Source organism: Rhipicephalus microplus, chromosome 1 (assembly GCF_043290135.1).
Source record: "Rhipicephalus microplus isolate Deutch F79 chromosome 1, USDA_Rmic, whole genome shotgun sequence".
Lineage (NCBI taxonomy): Eukaryota > Metazoa > Arthropoda > Arachnida > Ixodida > Ixodidae > Rhipicephalus > Rhipicephalus microplus.
Window position 1 is genome coordinate 231,497,136 of NC_134700.1, and position 17,251 is coordinate 231,514,386.

General features: G+C 43.9%; 3 protein-coding genes across 3 annotated transcripts; all 3 read right to left on the reverse strand.

The window, feature by feature from the left end:
- Positions 1 to 3,306: 3,306 nt before the first annotated feature.
- On the reverse strand, positions 3,307 to 4,821 carry LOC142769333 (uncharacterized). Its single transcript, XM_075872486.1, has 2 exons — positions 4,129 to 4,821; positions 3,307 to 3,870 (listed from the first exon to the last, which is right to left on the reverse strand). The coding sequence occupies exons 1-2, from the start codon at positions 4,576 to 4,578 to the stop codon at positions 3,502 to 3,504; spliced, it is 819 nt and encodes a 272-aa protein (XP_075728601.1). The 5' UTR covers positions 4,579 to 4,821; the 3' UTR covers positions 3,307 to 3,501.
- A 1,884-nt stretch (positions 4,822 to 6,705) lies between these two features.
- On the reverse strand, positions 6,706 to 13,442 carry LOC142769338 (uncharacterized). The gene is made up of 4 exons (XM_075872490.1): positions 13,223 to 13,442; positions 12,262 to 12,506; positions 10,343 to 10,585; positions 6,706 to 7,164 (listed from the first exon to the last, which is right to left on the reverse strand). Exons 1-4 carry the CDS (start codon positions 13,418 to 13,420, stop codon positions 7,050 to 7,052), a joined length of 801 nt encoding a protein of 266 aa, XP_075728605.1. The 5' UTR covers positions 13,421 to 13,442; the 3' UTR covers positions 6,706 to 7,049.
- Positions 13,443 to 14,374: 932 nt separating this feature from the next.
- Positions 14,375 to 16,099, reverse strand: LOC142767058 (uncharacterized). The gene is made up of 2 exons (XM_075868281.1): positions 15,804 to 16,099; positions 14,375 to 14,643 (listed from the first exon to the last, which is right to left on the reverse strand). The coding sequence occupies exons 1-2, from the start codon at positions 15,973 to 15,975 to the stop codon at positions 14,375 to 14,377; spliced, it is 441 nt and encodes a 146-aa protein (XP_075724396.1). The 5' UTR covers positions 15,976 to 16,099.
- Between the last annotated feature and the right edge of the window lie 1,152 nt (positions 16,100 to 17,251).

Sequence of the window (17,251 nt, forward strand, 5' to 3'; positions counted from 1 at the left end):
TTGATAGCAACCATACGTGATTTACCAGATGGCTCACTAGTTTCTTGGTGTATTATCGTTTGCCCACCACGTGAGCTTACGCTTTCGGTATTTAGACAAAAAATATAGTGAACTTGCATCTCAAGCGTCAAATACACCGGGTATAGCCCTTGAAGGAGCGAGTTGTACTTATTCTACAGCGTAACACCAACCTTATTCTGTCTTCGAGCCCAGGAGCTTCTCCGTGGTTCGTGTCAATGCTTGATCGCAGTGCTCAGCTTCCTTTCACTCTTATAAAGTGCCTTACAGGAACCAGCTGGCCTCATCTATGCAGAACCGGTTTCCTCTTCTTCTTCTTCTTCTTTGTCTCCTCCACTGTTATCTGGTCCTTACTGTTCTTGTTTGTTTGTTTGTTTGTTTGTTTTGTAGTGGAGCATACGCACTAACGCGTATGCGCCTTCCAAAGAGAATTAACGAAAAACCCCGTGCTCTGATTGCGCGAGAACCTGTGCAGCCTTAGCCAGACTTGCCGTACGCCCATTATCCGTCGCGACCTCGCTGCGACTCCTCTGTTTGAATAAACATCGTCGTAGTTTGTTTGTTTGTTTGTTTGTTTGTTTGTTTGTTTGTTTGTTTGTTTGTTTGTTTGTTTGTTTGTTTGTTTCAATAAATGGCACGTACCCACTTTAGGGGATTGGCCAAGAATGTGACGTCAAGACTTTTAAATGTTATTTTATGTTAGGTATGGTATTAAAAACCAAAAATATGGAAATAAAACGGCAATGATACATAATATATTTAATTTAAAAAAGTATTATGCTTTTAAGCTTGAATTTGAGACTGCCGTATGAACTTCACGGAAATAATTTTGAAAACCTATTTCGGTTTTACCCTATTGAAATGACGAAGAATTTTAAATACCAGATTAAAATGGTGTTCGTTGAGTAGTTATAATGAAATTACACACGCCATCAAAGGCATCCCTGTGGCAGTATCCCAAGCCTGAGGCCCCGAAGTTAGATTCCGAAGCTTGCTTGCTTGCTCAACCTTTTACAAATGGCTCGTACCCTCTACGGGAGATGGGTCATTTAAACCAGCGGGCAATATAAGGAGAACAATTAAAAAGTACATGAAAGAAAGTGCATTATTTGGTTGTCTAAAGATTATATAAGTAGACATTCATAATATGGAATACCATCCAGTCAGAATAAAGAAGTTAAAAAATTATGCCAAATGCATATTTTTGACCCAGATATCGGTGAATTACAATATAAGATGGGAAAAATAAAACTTCTGGGACAGATGGAACATCAGCTAAGGGTGAAATATAAGATATGATAAAAACAGTGAAACTTCCAGGACTAATGAAACGTAAGCCATACGTGACCAACAAAATTTCGCCTTAACGAGAGCATCAACTGTAAGAGCATAAATGCGGGAACGTTGTTTAAAAACACTATGGACAGTTTAGATAAGCAGGAAGGACACTTGGTTTGGTAAGAGAGGTCGAGAAGATGGAGCATAAATCCCCGTCAGGGAGTCACAAGATCAAAGTTTTGAAAGGAACAATAAACACACCCCTTGTGAAGCCCAGTCTACAATCTGCAAAGGCATCGATAGGGTATTCCTTTTTCCTTAAAGGTCATTCAAGTGAGACGTACAAAACAAAGTGTATATGATTCACTGGTGTGTGTCCTCACTTCAAGTAGAGCATGGAGAGAAGGAAACCAAGCAATCAACTTCAGGCAATTTGCGTTAGATTTCTGTTCGCCCTTGTGGCCCCTCTTTGTTTCTTGGCAATTTTGTCTGTCAAAACTAGAATTAAGCAATGCCTTTTAGCACAATCACTTAGGCAGAAAACGCAGCAGCGCACTTAAGGTAGAATTTTCAAGCATCACAATATAGAAGAAGTCACTACACCATGGAGCATGTTGTGCCCAAAATTGAGGGTAAGCTGATAGTATACAAATATATAGAGCTATGACACAACGCTGCATACGTCCATATTGTACTACAATGTAAGAAAGGTGGGGCTATGTTTATAAACGTGTTTCTTGTAAGTTATGTTTGCCTGTGGCTGGCCGCTTCACTAATATGGGTAAGGTCTGGAGTCGTTAAAATTTGAGCTCACGAAGAATTCAATCGCAAGTCAATTTTTGGATTCAGACCCTGAACCACGCACGGCTGTCTTCACATAATATTGTAAGAATTTCACACAATTGAATAACGAAGTTTTTAGACACCCTTTAACATTTATATCATAATGTTTCAAGGACAAGCCGGATCGGCCTACTGGTAATGGCAGTCGACTGCTGACACGAAAGTCGTTGGATTGAATCCCAGCTACGGTGGTCTTATTTACATGTAGGCTAAATGTCTATGCACTTTTTACGTGGGCACAAGTAAATAAACTCAAGATGATCGGAATTATCAGAGCCCTCTGCTGAGTAATACTTTTTTTTTCTTTCTCTCTCTATGTATTTGTTCTCTCTTCCATCAAAACAAAGCCTAATAAATTATTATAAGGGGTGCTGATTAGAGTTATTGCATTCCACGATGAAGAATTCTGCACACGTATTATGGGAGGGAAAGCTGAAGAGGAGGAACGCGGCGATGAAAAGGACGAAGAGAGTGCATGTGGGCTGGCTCATTATTTCTGCTTGATCTTCATGAACAAATTATTAGCTTCATCAGCGCCGCTTTTGACGACCTATAATGTATTGTTCTCTTATGCGATGCTGACTAGAGTACCGGATTTCAATTGTTCTATGAATAATTCCTTTAGTATCCTATACATGTTGTGTTAATACAACCAATTCTATACCTACAAAATATTGTCGCGTTATGTTAGTGCAAAATAATAGCATTTCCAGGCTTCTCATTCTCAAAAGCTTATTCCGACGGTGGTATATTGTTGGCCGCCTTTACTGATGATTATATGTCTGGGGTCGATACAGTCAAATTTGTTTCTTACAAAAACTGGTATGGTGAAATCTATTTCACAATACCGGGACACTTTTGAAATGGCCAACTTAACGTGGCTAGACTCTGTATTTAAACGTAGCATAGCCAGAAAATTTAGTCTTCCATGGGAGGGGAGGGGGGTCAATCTTGCTTCATGTATCTTCGTGTGATCGCTTGTACGTGTGCGTGCACGTAAAAACATACGAAATTGAAAATTTCGGCTAGGTTTCAACAACACACCACTCGCTACACCAGTTTTGTTTTTTGTTGTTTTTTTTTTGTTTTTGCATTCACTGACAGTTGCTACATACACACGAAATCAAGGCAACTTTCTTTCTTGATAAAAACCTGCGTGACCCTCGTTCATTTTTGATCATCAACATACAAGTATCACCCCTTAATAATTTTCACGCAGCTGGAAGTCTTCACAAAACATTTATGGGAATTTAACGTGATGTATAGTCAACGCTTGCTAATGCCAAAAGCATGAAGCTATGTACAAAACACCTCATCTAAAACTAAATCATGGCGTGCTTTCCCGTGGCTGTGAATCTTGTATTAGTGCAACGTAAGATTCCATATCTGGTCGTCACTGGTGACGCTCGCATTCTTCTCAGCGGGTGAATCAGAAGCGTCCGTATTGTTGCCGACCGCTGGAGAGGCAGCCCAACCCGGCATCTTGGCTTCGCGCGCCGGCTGCTGGCTGGTTCTCGCCACTCTCTTGCGGCCGGCTACCGGCATGGCTGTCCTGCCTTCAGCGGCGGCGGCGATGTCCTTGAAAGGTTCCGTGGCTGGCCCTGCTTCTGAAACCCCGTCAGGTGATGCCTCTTCCACAGGCTGAATCATGAAGCGTCGCGCCAGTTTCTCGGCCTCAGCATCTTCAGAATTAGCCGGCGGAACTGCACCTGGGGAAGCAGCAGGGGGCCCCTGCAAACAAAGAATAAAAGATGCGAGGACTGTGACGCCACAACTACAGTTGTAATTTAAACATTATGAGCATGCATTGTAATTCTGATCAGTATCAGGATTGGCTAGACTTTTCTGTCAAGAACATTTAATGCATTTTTCAGGTCGCGAGTCGAGGTTCCAGCGTCCGTCAAGTGTCTTAAAGCAGTCGCTTAAATTTATGTCGTCTGTGTCGATAACTGATATGTCAATCTTCTTAATTGATTATTATGTGATTACCTGAAGGTCCATGGAAGGGCCGACGTTGCGTTCACCGTCGCCGAACCTTCCACGCATGCCGGCGTAGACGCCACCGGCGGCGATGTAGCGACCCGTGGCCACTGCGCAAGCCACGAATCCCGCCGTGACGATGCTGACCGTGAAGAGCACGAGAACGGATGCGAGGTTGCCCGCGCTGGACCTCGGCGGCGCTGGAGCAGAAGCCGCGGCCACTGCAGGAGCCGGGCCACTCTTGCACTTTGCCGGGGAGCTACGCGACGGCCACGGACGCTCGAGGTGAGGGGCAGCGGGTGCTCGGAGCGCTTCTCGTTCCATCTCGGGAGGGGGGAGGATGAGCTTGGACTCTCTCGCTGCCTCCAGGACTTCGGCTAGGCTCGTTGTGCGCCGAGTGACGTTAATAGACCTGTTCACGTAGCCGCTCGAGGTTCCTGCGCCCAAGTCGCGATGCATCTTTGCGTGCGGGCTACGGACGTGGCGGCAGCGAATCGGAAGCTAAAGTAAGGCCGGCTAATCCAAGCTGAAGCGACGCGGACGCGAGATCTGTCGTCGGGGGTGAAGTAGCCTCTTCGAGGTGTTAAAACGATGTTGGTGATAGTGATAGTCCAGAACTAGGGGAGGACATGGTGATGATGATTACATTGATGATGATGGTGGCGATGACGATCATGGGATATTTCGCGCCTACCTACTAAGGAAGATAGGTGCGAAATATCCTATCACCCTCATCATTATAATCATCATACTCAAGGAAGATAAACAAACGCACCGAAGTACCATAATAAAATTATTCATCCATCCACCCATACTAAGGAAGATTGGACATGAGTTGGACGGATTGTAAGATCTTGAGCTTTTTTTTTTTTCAAGTCCTTCTGTAAGTTATGGCGTCCATTAAAAGGGCAACCACATTTACCAGATGGTGTGATGAAATTTTTATTTTATGGAGAGTTATCGTACTGACGACAATAAAATAAAATGAGAGAAAAATTCATCGTTGCAAATAAAAAAGCATTAGGCATCATTCATGACCCTGGTAACGTGTTGGCGCGCACGATTTGAAGAGCATCATCTTTTAACCAAACTCCCACCGTTACTAAGAGTCATTATCCTGAATCAAGGCAAACAAATTTCGCCATGTCCAGACGCTTCTAGCTGCTATTAGAATTGCAAAATATTACAGGCGCTAGGTAGTTATTCAGTCACAGACTTCAGAGACTTGCTCTTAGGACAAATGAGCTTCATCATCAACAAAGACCACCTAGAGGCTTAGGGCTCTTCAGATCCTTTCAGTGTGAAATTTTACATAAAGTTTTTTTTATTCTTTGTTTGTTGCGAATTCCTCTAAATTTCTCTCATTCATTCATTCATTCATTCATTCATTCTGTCATAACGGAGTTCGAGAGACCAATGGAACTACATGTTCAGACTGAAATATTTTGAAGGAGATATAATGAAGTTCCCATCGACTGTGGTGGTGCTATGATTTCATTCGGATTACGCCTTCGACACAATCAAATGTAAGTATATGCGCTGGTCCGAAAGAATTAAAATTCAAGTTTGAATGTATAATCTGCCAGAGATAAAAGCTTGCTGAGCAAAGCGATCGAAGAACAAGGCCAATTTCAAATCAGGACTTGAAAAGATCTCATCAAAGACAAGTTTCCGTCGGCTGTGGAAGTTTCGAAGGTTAATAAAAGTTATTTATTGCAGTAACGCTGGCGGCGCAAGTAAAGTTAGCAACACTAAACTGATCGAAATGGTTTCAAATGCTTCCAGGGCACATTCATTTGTATAAAAGAGAGGTCCATGACATTGAGGAAGCGTGCTGCATTTTGACGTAACTAATGTTTTATAAAGGATGAGTTTTAAGGAAGGAGAAGCAAAGTAAAAGCACCTCAACTTTATGTTCTGAGCGCGCTCACAACAAGGCGAACCGAAGTATACAGTCATCAACAATCAAGGTCTGGTCCTTACAGCTGAGATCGTGGTCTAAAATAACTTTTCTCATGACATCCCTATCAAAATTACGTTTCCTTTTTTCGAGAAAAGAAAATGCACTCCTAATTTTTTTCTCTTGAGTTATCCAGACACCTGACGTATTTAACCTTCTTCGTTACTAGCGATATACAAGTTTGATTGAACTGCTCCATGGCTCATATTTTTATCTTTATCTTGTGTCAGCTTCAGCCGCTATGTACCTTGCAACGTCAATCATTACCACTTCCTCTCCTTCTCAAACGACCAACCTGCATGTGTTGTTGGACTTCGTACCCACGTACGCACCAATATCACTGTAGCCTTTTATTTCTAATATCGTATTCACGAAAAGATGCCCTGATGACTAGCGAAATTTGTCTGGCAACTGTCGCTTTGGTGAGACCGAGGCAAACGCAGGAATTATAAGACGTGAACAGCAATTGCTACCCTCTACTTGGTAAAAGAAAGGGGGGTGAAACAAAAATATGTTGGTGTATACAAACACTGCAGTGCCATGACAGTAGCACTGTCCAAGTAGAACGCAGGCTACACGCAAGTACTATACAAGTTCAAAAGTACCCTCGTCTAATGAGAATAAAATAACAAAAAAATGCATGTTTATTCTGTCGTGATAGGGTAACCACTCTATATCATAAAATGCAAACGCATCCCTGGCGCTATTTTATTAGCAAATGTTAACAAAAACAATTCTATTTTTAACAAAAATAAAAATGTTTGATAATAGGCCTGCGTTTTTGGGCGCCGTTGATCAAAACTATTTTCGCACTTCAGGCCTAAGTCTAAGCCTGCAGTCCGTGCGATGTGCACTGAAAATTATCTTTGTATGAAACAACATGGTTCAAGGGAAGCATAAAATTTGCAGGATATTGTTATATAGGTTCTAATATCAATTTAAAAAACTAGAAAACAGATGGATGAATCCATTAAGCCACTGGCTTATTAAGGCACGCCTGTTGACAGGCCTCAGAACTCTGGAAATTATTTCCGCCCGTCAAACAGATGTGACCGCGAAGGTTATCCGGGCTTGCTTCGAGGCACCTGAAAAAAAATTGAAACTTTGAAATACAACAGCATTGACAATTTCGTCACTTCTACAGAACCATATTACAATACAATGAACCGTTGCATCTCGACTTGTCCGTAACAAATGATTTCCTTCCACTCGTTTCATAAATTTCCTGTCTCTCATTGGCCGATGATGTCATCACAAAGTTTTCACACGCTTCCCCTTGTGCAACTTATAAAACTAGCCCTCCACGATGGGTTAGCATATAGGTCCTTTAATCATTTGCCAAATCGACGTCCCCGGAAAGCTTTTTTTTGCATATTTAGATTGCAAAATTCAGGGCGATGACCACGCTTTCAGGACGTCCCTAGGCGAGCACAGCAAGTGTAAGTGCAATCCATCACACATGTTTTTAAAAAATTGCCCGTTCTAATTTGTAAAGGTACAGAACCCCACAAGCATGTGGTGTAGTCAGAAATTATTTTCATGGGGAGGGATCAGAGGCATGGGCTAGAGTGTTCAACCACATGTTACGTATGTCCGTGCCTGTGTAATGCAATACGCATGCGAAGTTCTGAAAAAAAAAACCGAAAAATATGTTAGCCCCCCTCCTGTATCGGATACGCCAACGTCAGCACCACCTTCATAAGAGTATTGGCTGAGCCAGGTTATGGCACTGCCATAAGGCCAAATACTTAGTACCTGCTTTTCATCGAGCACCAGGGCGAATATAGGTATTTTGCAAATATAGATGCTTGTGTACAAATTATGCGCATTCAATCGGAAGGAGAAAATATATCACGTTATAATAAAACCGGTTTCGCACTTTTTTTCTCTATTTGGTATAAAATATAGGGACAAAAAAAAACATCAGCAAGATTTATGGATAGCATCTCTTTATCTCTGAACGCGTTTACAACTGATGCTGCAACAGATTTACGACCGTAACAGCAGTCGTAAACGAGTTCGGAGTCGAAAAAATTTCGCATCAGCCTACCACTGCGTAATTGGCGATGTAATGCAGATCATTTTAGGTAGAGTCGAGGAGGTCCACGCTTTATCGGGCTACTGCACATGTGTACAGCACAATCCACTGTTAAAGGGAACACTCGAATGAGCACTTTTTGATATTTTGGCCCCCTAACTTCAAGTGGATGCGGAGACGTTGTTCGTGCATGGTACTGCTTTGTTAAAACGGATCAACGCAGTCAACCACCAGCCACATTTCAGAAAACTAAGCTAATATGCTTTTGCAAGAGAACGAAATTCACACGCCCTTCGCGCAAGTGTTCTCTCTAGCAGTGGGCTCGTCTGTACATAATGTAGAGCACGTCATCATCTACGCTTCTTTCGCACTGTCTGTTTTAACATTGTGACACTGTATTATATTTATGCAGTACCAGTATCCCACACTGCATACGTGCGCACTACTTATAACAACTCCACGAAGCCTATGCCATGGGCCTCACTGAATACAGCATGGTGCCCATTGTGTACTCTGAATGCTAAACAGACGCTTCATTTCCCGGAGCCTGTGCGCAGCACGACTCGAGTCATATAACAATGCCCCTGTGCAGTATTACAGCTAAGCTCTCTTCCTTACACACCAGCACTGTAGTAGAAAAACTGTTACGTTTACAATGAGCCTAAACGAACACCACCGTTTTACTATCGTGATCTGAGTGTCCGTACAGCTCACCCCATGGGTGACTCACAATGCTCCACACACCTGAGTAATGTTAGTACGATGAAAGATAAGGCCCTTTAGACACGTAACCAATAAAAGAAAAGAAAGGCCCTTGCCCGCTAGGAAAATGTATACTTCGCTTATAACTGCAAGCAGTTTGGTTGCGCACTGAGATTTAACAGCCTTACTTGTCTCTAAAAAGCCAAGGAGAAGATGTAGCGTGAAATTGTTGAAGCATATTTTGTGATTATTATAAAAAAAAAAGCTGCAGAAAAGACTGCTGGCAGACTATAGCGTAGAGATCATTTTTTTTCGAGCTTTAATGTGGTTGCTTTCGACTTATGGGGAACGTTTCCGCGTTTCCTTCGGTCGATATATATATATATATCTGAAGTGCAGGCAGAAATTGCTTCGGGGGAGGGGGAAGGGAGACATGGTGTGCCCCTCCCTTGCTACGCCACTGATAGGCTCAATATCTCTGACGCACTCTGAACGAAGACCGAGTTTGCTTCGTGTATTGCGTGCCTTGTCGTTTTTTCCATGGAGTTCTTCTCCCCAATGGGTATTTTATACTTGCGTTATCTTAGGGCGCAAGCCATATGTGGCGACACTTGCGAGACTCTACGAGAAATTCGTGAGCTCCGCGTTCGTGAACCAGCGTGACCACTTCTTATACAGCAAGCAATGACGCTACAGATCACCAAAATTTGCGATGTAACGATGACGTCCTATGACTAAGTCACGAACTGATATCTCCAATTGGTCGAAGAGAGGCTAATCCCGGAGGGAACACTACAAAACGTGAAGTGCACACAGCTTCAGTGGGAGGAACGGATGTATTAATCCACTGAATATGTGAAAGGAATTTAATATGTGTTTGGCACGCTACGGCTTGTTATGCCTTGCAAGAAGTCGAGCACCTGATTGCGTAACGTAATGCACTGCTAAGGCTGCAGTTGGCTCTCGCCTTTGAAGTTTGCAGGGAGCGTAAAATGCTGCCTTTTTTTTTTCATTCGCGCTATTAGCAAGTGGCGTTTACTTTGCGTTACACGGGTGCGCAAGGTTGTTGGTGCCTTTCTATCTGTACTGTGTGGGGCAATAGACTCAGTCGCTGTGCACAAATAAAGAATATTAAGATCACCATATCTGGAGCTTAACGTTCCACAACCATGATATGATAATAAGAGACGCCACAATAGAGAGCTCCAGAAATCCCCCCCCCCCCCCTGAGCTTTTAACGTACACTTAAATTTAAATACACGGGCCTCAGACATGCTCGCCTCCATCGAAATTGAGATTGCCGCAGCCGGGATTCGATCACGCGGCCTTCGGTTTAGCAGTCGAGTGCGACAGCCACTCGACCACGAAGCAGCGCTATATTATTTCTTAGTCATCTCTCGCACCTGCCTACGTGTTTTCGTCTCGGTCGCACTGCATGTAACAAAACGATTCCGAGGTTTTCTTAAGTAGCCGTATGCATTCACACCGTTGACGCTGCTGCATTCAATACGCGAAAGTCTTACCTGAATGTGCCGTCGCCAGAGGAGACAGCGAAAAAAGGGTGCCTTATGTGGACCACGTCGCACGCAGCTGAGGTCGGCTGACGGCACCGCAAAAATCGATCTGAGCGGTGCGCACACTTGTTGTAGCATTCCTGGAAGGTCTCGTAGGCATCGCTCTCGGCCGTCGGGCAGGTACCGGAAGGGTACTCCCATTGACGACAGGACAGTCCGTCGTGGTACCACCAGTTTCTTTTCATGTCTATCCTGCTCAAGGGAAGTGCAATGAAGAGGAAAAATTACATTGAAGTCGTAAATGAAAGACAACTTGCTTTATACGTCAAGAGGCACTTATACTAAAGGAGTATTCAGAAATTCTGGAAGCTATTCCATTCAGTCATGACGCCTGGCTGAGAAGTCAACAATACCCGAATCTACTCTGAAGATTCCCCGCGTTTCTTTCATTTACGTTTATTTTTTTTTTTTGCATCTCTTCGGTTGATAGATTCGCCCTTTGACCTGACGAATTTCATTTGTGTTTTTTTTTCCTACAACGTGCTTCATGACACGGAACATCCTTCTTTCTGTGTTTGCGCTAGTCATCTCAGTTTCTGCGGTGGTTGCGCTGCACTAAATAATAATCACCCCACTTACTATCTAATTTCCCTCTAAAGCACGACTCTTTCAGGGGGCATAATCGCTGTAAGCGTAGAAGGAAGTGGAATGCCTTTCAAATGCCTCGCCTTAGTTGTTGCCTCTTCCCAACGAAAGATACTAGCTTGTCCTTTAGCATTATAGGTTGACAATACGTACACCCTTATACACAGTCACGCAGTCACTTATTTGCATTGTAACTGTAACAACCTAACCTGGCAAAGCGGAAGACGCAGTGCACTGCTCCTGCGATAAGAGCGATTGAGCCGCGAGACAGCTTTCGACACTCCGATTAGTTGTCGCCGTTCTCTCAATGGCAAATCATAACCACTCACAGATCTCAATGGTCGACTTTAAAGAGCTGATTCAATAACTACGGTAAATATTTATTGGCAATCACGAAACCCCATACGCTATTAGACAGTCACTTTCTAGGACCCCTTCAGTTGTAACTATCATTGAAATGAAGCATATTATTTCGTCTGTGTGGTACATGAATATCCAACATATCTGTGGCACATCCACACTATACATCTTAACATTCGTTTATGTCTATAATGCCCCTGGCCTGTTGAATTTAAACGCAAAAATTACCGTTTTATGGACGAAGTTTTGCAATTCCTTCTTAGTGCAGCATATTCAGAACAATAAGCGAAGCGTCATTAAATTTCCGGTAATTTTATGCGAGTTGCGGGGCTGGTTGGTCACCTCAGCGTGCCGTTTTTGTTTGCACATCGGTCTATTTTGTCCAATAAAAGCAATGTTACATTATTGCAATGAAAGGCACTGCATACCGAAAACAAGACATGGCGTCTATTACTCAAAATAATTTATTCTCGTTCTAACCTATTTTGCGCCCATCCCCTCATTCAAAAAGCTGTTTCTTTTTTTTTTTTTGCTGACCCTGCACCACACAGCCACTGAATCAAGTCTCACAGGTGACGTCTCTGGAGAGCGCCGGTCAGGTGTATTATGGCTGCCGCTGGCGCAGCCGACCGACCGGGCAGAGGACCATGTCCTGTAGCGCTTTCGGGTTAAAGGCAGTCAATTCCATTGTCACAGTGCCGCAGACCTTATAGTCACCTTCCTGCATTTTGGCTTCCTGGGTCTTATACTGAATGACCAATCTCTTATTAGTTAAAAATAATACCCGTGCGCTCTCGATACTTACCGAAGCTATTCCTGTTGGTCCCCGCGCATAGCTACATCAGTAAACGATCATTATAAGCTCGTTGAAGCGCTGCGCCGTTTCACGCTAAAACCAGCCCTCTTTTGAAATCTCATCTCACCTGGAGCAGGTCGTGAAGACTGCTGGCCTTCTACATCGCATCTGCGGATGGTGGCGATTGACACAGAACTGTTCGCAGTCGCTCAGCGAGCTGAAGCCGTTGGGACTTTTGTTGCAGATGTTCATGTGGCCTCGCTTGCTGGAGACGCAGGTGCCACCATCGGCACTCGTAGCGTAGTAGAAGGCGTTGCTGCTGCTGTTTTCGCAAAACACGAACTCAACGCGACCACACCTCGAAATTCCCTCCTGTGAAAAAAAAAAAATGTAACTTATAAATGCGAACGTCACAAATACGAAATAATAAAAACACGTGAATGCTGCTCCGCAGCATGAATGCTTTTTATATCAGCCAAGGGTGAGCCGGGGATTAGCAATGCCGTGGACAATGCTAAGAAATTGTGCGATCAACATAATCACTCTTTTTTTCTAGTCGTACAACAAGCGACACAGGTGACGATGCCAGCTCATCGTACGGATCATCACCCTAAGCTCTCGTACTTGTTCTAAAGGGCCTCTTCCGACTGAAAGCTTGAAAGGTTATTCCAACTTCGTATTACGGGGCAGTATACATAAGTGGGGGCTAGTATGAATTTAAATGAAGGTGATACAAGTGATCTTAAACATGTGCATATGATTGATAAGCAATATATCGGCTGCTATTCATCAAAAATTTATTATGAAGGTTTTATCGCAAAGAGACTGATCAATGCACGTTGGCATCCAAATATAAATAAAGAATATGAGTGTTTTCTGGCAACAGTTTACATCAGTAAATATTTTGATACTTTTGTAGAATATAATATCCTATTCAGCCAGTTCACCTTTTTTTGATCCGCCTTATAAGCAAATAAATATCACTGACCTATGTTTTGAAAGGTGAGACGCAGCTAGAACTTTTTTTTTCTCTAGCATGCAAGCTAGACATGAGAATAAAATGCTTCACTAATTCATGAGGCACTCACGTAATTATTCGATCGCGGTTTCACGCTATTCTTTGGCGCAGTCAGTGAGTTGCGCTTTTCCAGATGCGTGACCGGCGTCAGATCATCATTCCTCTCCCCACTGCCGGCGTCGTCTTGGGCGTCGGGCACCATGGCTGCGTTGGTAGTTTCGAGGATGTGTTCGCCAACCTTGTCATCCTCACTGGGAACGAATCCCATCTTTTGCACTATCGGCTGAGTCAAGCTGCTGAAAAAATGCAGAGAATAAGGGGCAAGATTGGTTACTTAGGTTTGTCAGTTCGATAGCGACGATACGACGGCTGGAAGAACAAATACGCAGTGGAACAGTCAGCACAACTAAGCGCTGTTCTAAAGCTGAGCATCTTAGAAAATGTGGGTATTATGCGAGCACTGGAGTGTTACATTAACTCCAGTGTAGGGGTGTAATTTTTCCCAGTTTATGAGTCACTTCTATACTCGAAGGTTTCCGAACATGTCTACCTACTCCTCTGCTGCCCAGCATAAGAGGAAGATAAGTATGGTAGACAGCTGGGTGCGTTGGAGACGACTCGTACTTATTCATCACAACAGAAACAACGAAAGGCACCCAGGTAGACGCAGAATGAAAGCTATATACGAAGGAGATACATATGGTATACTTCACGAATGAAGTTTTTTTTTCAAGGCAGTTTGCTACTCCAAGAAGTCGTGGCTCCCTCGTTAGTTTTTCTACGGTGCATATATATGCCATTTTAGAAATTAAGCGCATTGTACTTCGAGATCGAAATCCACTGTAACATTTCAAAAAGAATACAAGTGCGAGTATCATTTGTGTTATCAGTGCATTATTCTTCGTGGACTACTTCGCTCACCCGTACGGCGTTAAAAACGACGAGGGTAATTTAATCGATGAAAGGCACATCAAAGTCTTGCACACTGTGGTATTTCCTGGTGTTGCTGTGGACGCAAATGACGTTTCGGAAGAGCTGTTCACGTGACCCTTTGTACACTGTAACTCATAATATTGATGACAGAACAGAAACTGATACGTACGATGTCAAAAAAAAAATACTTAACTCGCAAACAAAGTTTTTATTGGGGTTTTTCTTTCATTGATGAAGTACTAATATGCCCCTTATTGCTAATAAGGAGAAAATTAGGAAGAGTGGGTGCTCACGACTCCACCCCAGCCGTCGTGTCATTGATGGGAGTTCGCCACGAGCGCCTAAATTCCATGTCCATAAGACCCATGGGCGCGTTGGTGTTCGACTCGGTCCACTCGCCCAAGATCAGCATGTGTCGGCCAATTAAGGCTGCACCCACCAGGAGGCCCGCGACGGCGCACACCGACAATATCGTCAGCGCGTAGGCGAACCGGTCCAGGCGAGAGAAATGGTCGACCTGCACTCCTACACCGTCTCCAGAACCGAAAGCAGCTGATCCTACACGAGAACGGCACAAGCTCCGTGTGGACACTTTTTAGGGACACAAGGTGGCAATCGTACACATTCAGATCACGGAGAAAACAGAGAAGCCGGTGAAAGCATAAAGAACAGTTATTTCTAGTTTGTATGGTCCTATCAATTGGACTTGCCTTCGGCACAATATCTGCTGTGGTGGTTGAAGCTAAAACAGTGACGAAGTGCGCTTGTTGACTTCACAGCCATTTCTTGCTCGATAATTTTTCATTCAAGCGCTCATCTCTGCCTGACCTCCTGCCATGTTTTAGTTCAAGTGTATTAGTTTAAGTGCAGGCGTACACTCTAATTATCTCACAGCTAATATTGTTGATTCTAGTAAAGCAAACCATGTATACGATATATTCTTTGTTCGGTAATGTGCAGTAGCTTTTAAGCGAAGAACAGTGTCAAATTTGAAGCATTGATTAGGTAAACATTCACTGAGTGGCTTGTTGCGAAATCCGGTAAAAAAGCACTCGAGCTGCAAAAATCAAACTGTTATGCTCTCTCAGCGACAGGACATTGTTTTTTATATTCAACATAAGTACATTTTTTTGAATATTCCCACATGAAGTCAATCTCCAGTTTTCCCAAGAAAGCTGATCGTGCTATTGAGCCTCACCTTCAAAAGTGGAATGCAATAACATTTCAGTCCCCGACCGCATCGCCTTCTCAATCACTTTTAATGCTTCGGTTCCAGCTAGACACTTCAGATGTGCCTTGAAGAAAGAAACATTTAAAGCGTACCCTCGCTACGCTACTGTTTGTTTTGCGAAGTGCCGCGGCTAAGACAATATCCGCATACACGTAGCGGGGCCCTTTAAGAATATGTGGCTCAGGTTTATAACAAACCGCGATTGAGCCTTTTTAACAAATAAGTAGCTGTAAATGACCCACTTGTTACAAAATTCGCATGACGTGAAGCCTGCTTCGAGTATACACTTCTGCCACGCAAGATTAGATTTCGCTCCTCGACCGACACTGCACCTTCAAAGGGTTGCCTTAAGGAGCCGCTTCAAGTAGTGACGTCACTTTTGTGCATACACGTGTATGAGTTACCAGTTCGGTAATGCGCATGCGCTCTCCCTATAGTCCAGCCTAATCAATTGTACTTCGGTTACTACACTGTAACGGTTACGCACCCTGTCCATCCGTCCCGGCCGACCTGTGGAACGGTACGAATGGCGTCAAGTAACTGAAAGGTTCTGCCCCTGCACCAGACGCTGTTGAGTCTGGGGCATATCCGTACGCCGACATCTGTTGGCCGTAGTACGGGTTGCCAGTTGGGTGGTAGAGTCCCACATTCGGATACATTGACGAAGGCTGCGCTGTTTCAGGCTGCTTGCCTCCCTTGCTGTCAGCTTAATATCGCAGCTCTTTCACGTGTGGAATACAACGTCGGTTGGTAGACTTGTTAGTATCCTGACGCGACCCGCTTTTTACGAACGCCAGCAGCACGAGCGTTCAACTCGAACTTCCTTTTCTTTTCGGTCGCAGAATTCGCAATATGCCAAGAATAATAGTGTTTCAAGACAGTTTAAAAATAGTATAAAAATACCGCATGAAACTTTATATAATGAAAAATCTATTCCAGAGTCGGTCAGTTACACATTGATTATTCGCTCTGTTTTCTTCTTCTTTCTCATCTTACCTTTAAAAGCATTACTGGATGCACGTATACTAAGCTGGTCTGAAAAAAAAATAGAAGCACGATAAATATAGGTTGGACGATTAAAGTTCACCTTCAAGAGCAGATCTCAAAAGCGTAACCGGGCCTTGTGCTCATTGCCTTCTGAACGGCTAGCCTGGCTTCGGTTCTCGGTGTAGGAAAGGAACGACTGTGTGCGTAGCATCAGCCGTATGAACACCTACTGCAAGCGCAGCTCTTAAAGGGGTGGTGCCACGAAATCTCGAGGCTATCCCAAGCTTGTTGTGGATTTCCCCTGTATACAAGGACTCTCCACACGAAGGGTTAGACCCTACAAACGCGTACAATATATTTTAATTCACTTCTAAAAGTGTAGCTGAATGCTCACTCTCGTGATCTAGGCCCATCGCTTGCGCAGCAGCACTGACGTTTCAGAATATGAGAAGCAACGGCAGTTGTCGTGACGTCACACCAGGTCTGTAGTGACGTGAGTGACCTCCCCCATCTCTGAAACGAGCGTACCCAACGTACCAGCAGTGCATCGGTTGCTGTATTACTCGCAGAGTTTCGATGGCTTCTTGGCTAAGTGCTACGCATCGAAACCTGCGAAGGCGTTCTGTTTTGCTGGCGCTTGTGTGGCACCTGTGTGTGAGAGCAGGCGAAATTCAGCACGATGCGCGTCACAGCCTTGAGTGATCACGTGGCCAAGCCACCTATGTATCGACGTCACTGCCCAACTCGGCGCCGCGAAACCGAAACCGCAAGCGGTCCACATAAGTATAGCAATATTGAAATATTTAGCGGGAATACACGAATCTTGGTGCGTGCATCATGCTTCTTGGAGCTGAAGGAAACGCTTACAGCAAAGAACACGCATGCCACAAATTTGGTGGCACCACCCCTTTAAGCAAGTTGTGAACGGCCCACTACGCCATCATTATA

Bases quoted from the DNA above. Each gene is read 5' to 3' on its own strand.
- LOC142767058 (XM_075868281.1), bottom strand. From the start codon at position 15,975: ATGTATCCGAATGTGGGACTCTACCACCCAACTGGCAACCCGTACTAC. The intron at 14,644-15,803 runs GTGCGTAACCGT...GTTCTCGTGTAG, and splicing joins GGCCGGGACGGATGGACAGG to GATCAGCTGCTTTCGGTTCT.
- LOC142769338 (XM_075872490.1), bottom strand. From the start codon at position 13,420: ATGGGATTCGTTCCCAGTGAGGATGACAAGGTTGGCGAACACATCCTC. The intron at 12,507-13,222 runs GTGAGTGCCTCA...TTTTTTTCACAG, and splicing joins AACCGCGATCGAATAATTAC to GAGGGAATTTCGAGGTGTGG. The intron at 10,586-12,261 runs GTGAGATGAGAT...TCCCTTGAGCAG, and splicing joins GTCTTCACGACCTGCTCCAG to GATAGACATGAAAAGAAACT.
- LOC142769333 (XM_075872486.1), bottom strand. From the start codon at position 4,578: ATGCATCGCGACTTGGGCGCAGGAACCTCGAGCGGCTACGTGAACAGG. The intron at 3,871-4,128 runs GTAATCACATAA...CTTTGTTTGCAG, and splicing joins GCCCTTCCATGGACCTTCAG to GGGCCCCCTGCTGCTTCCCC.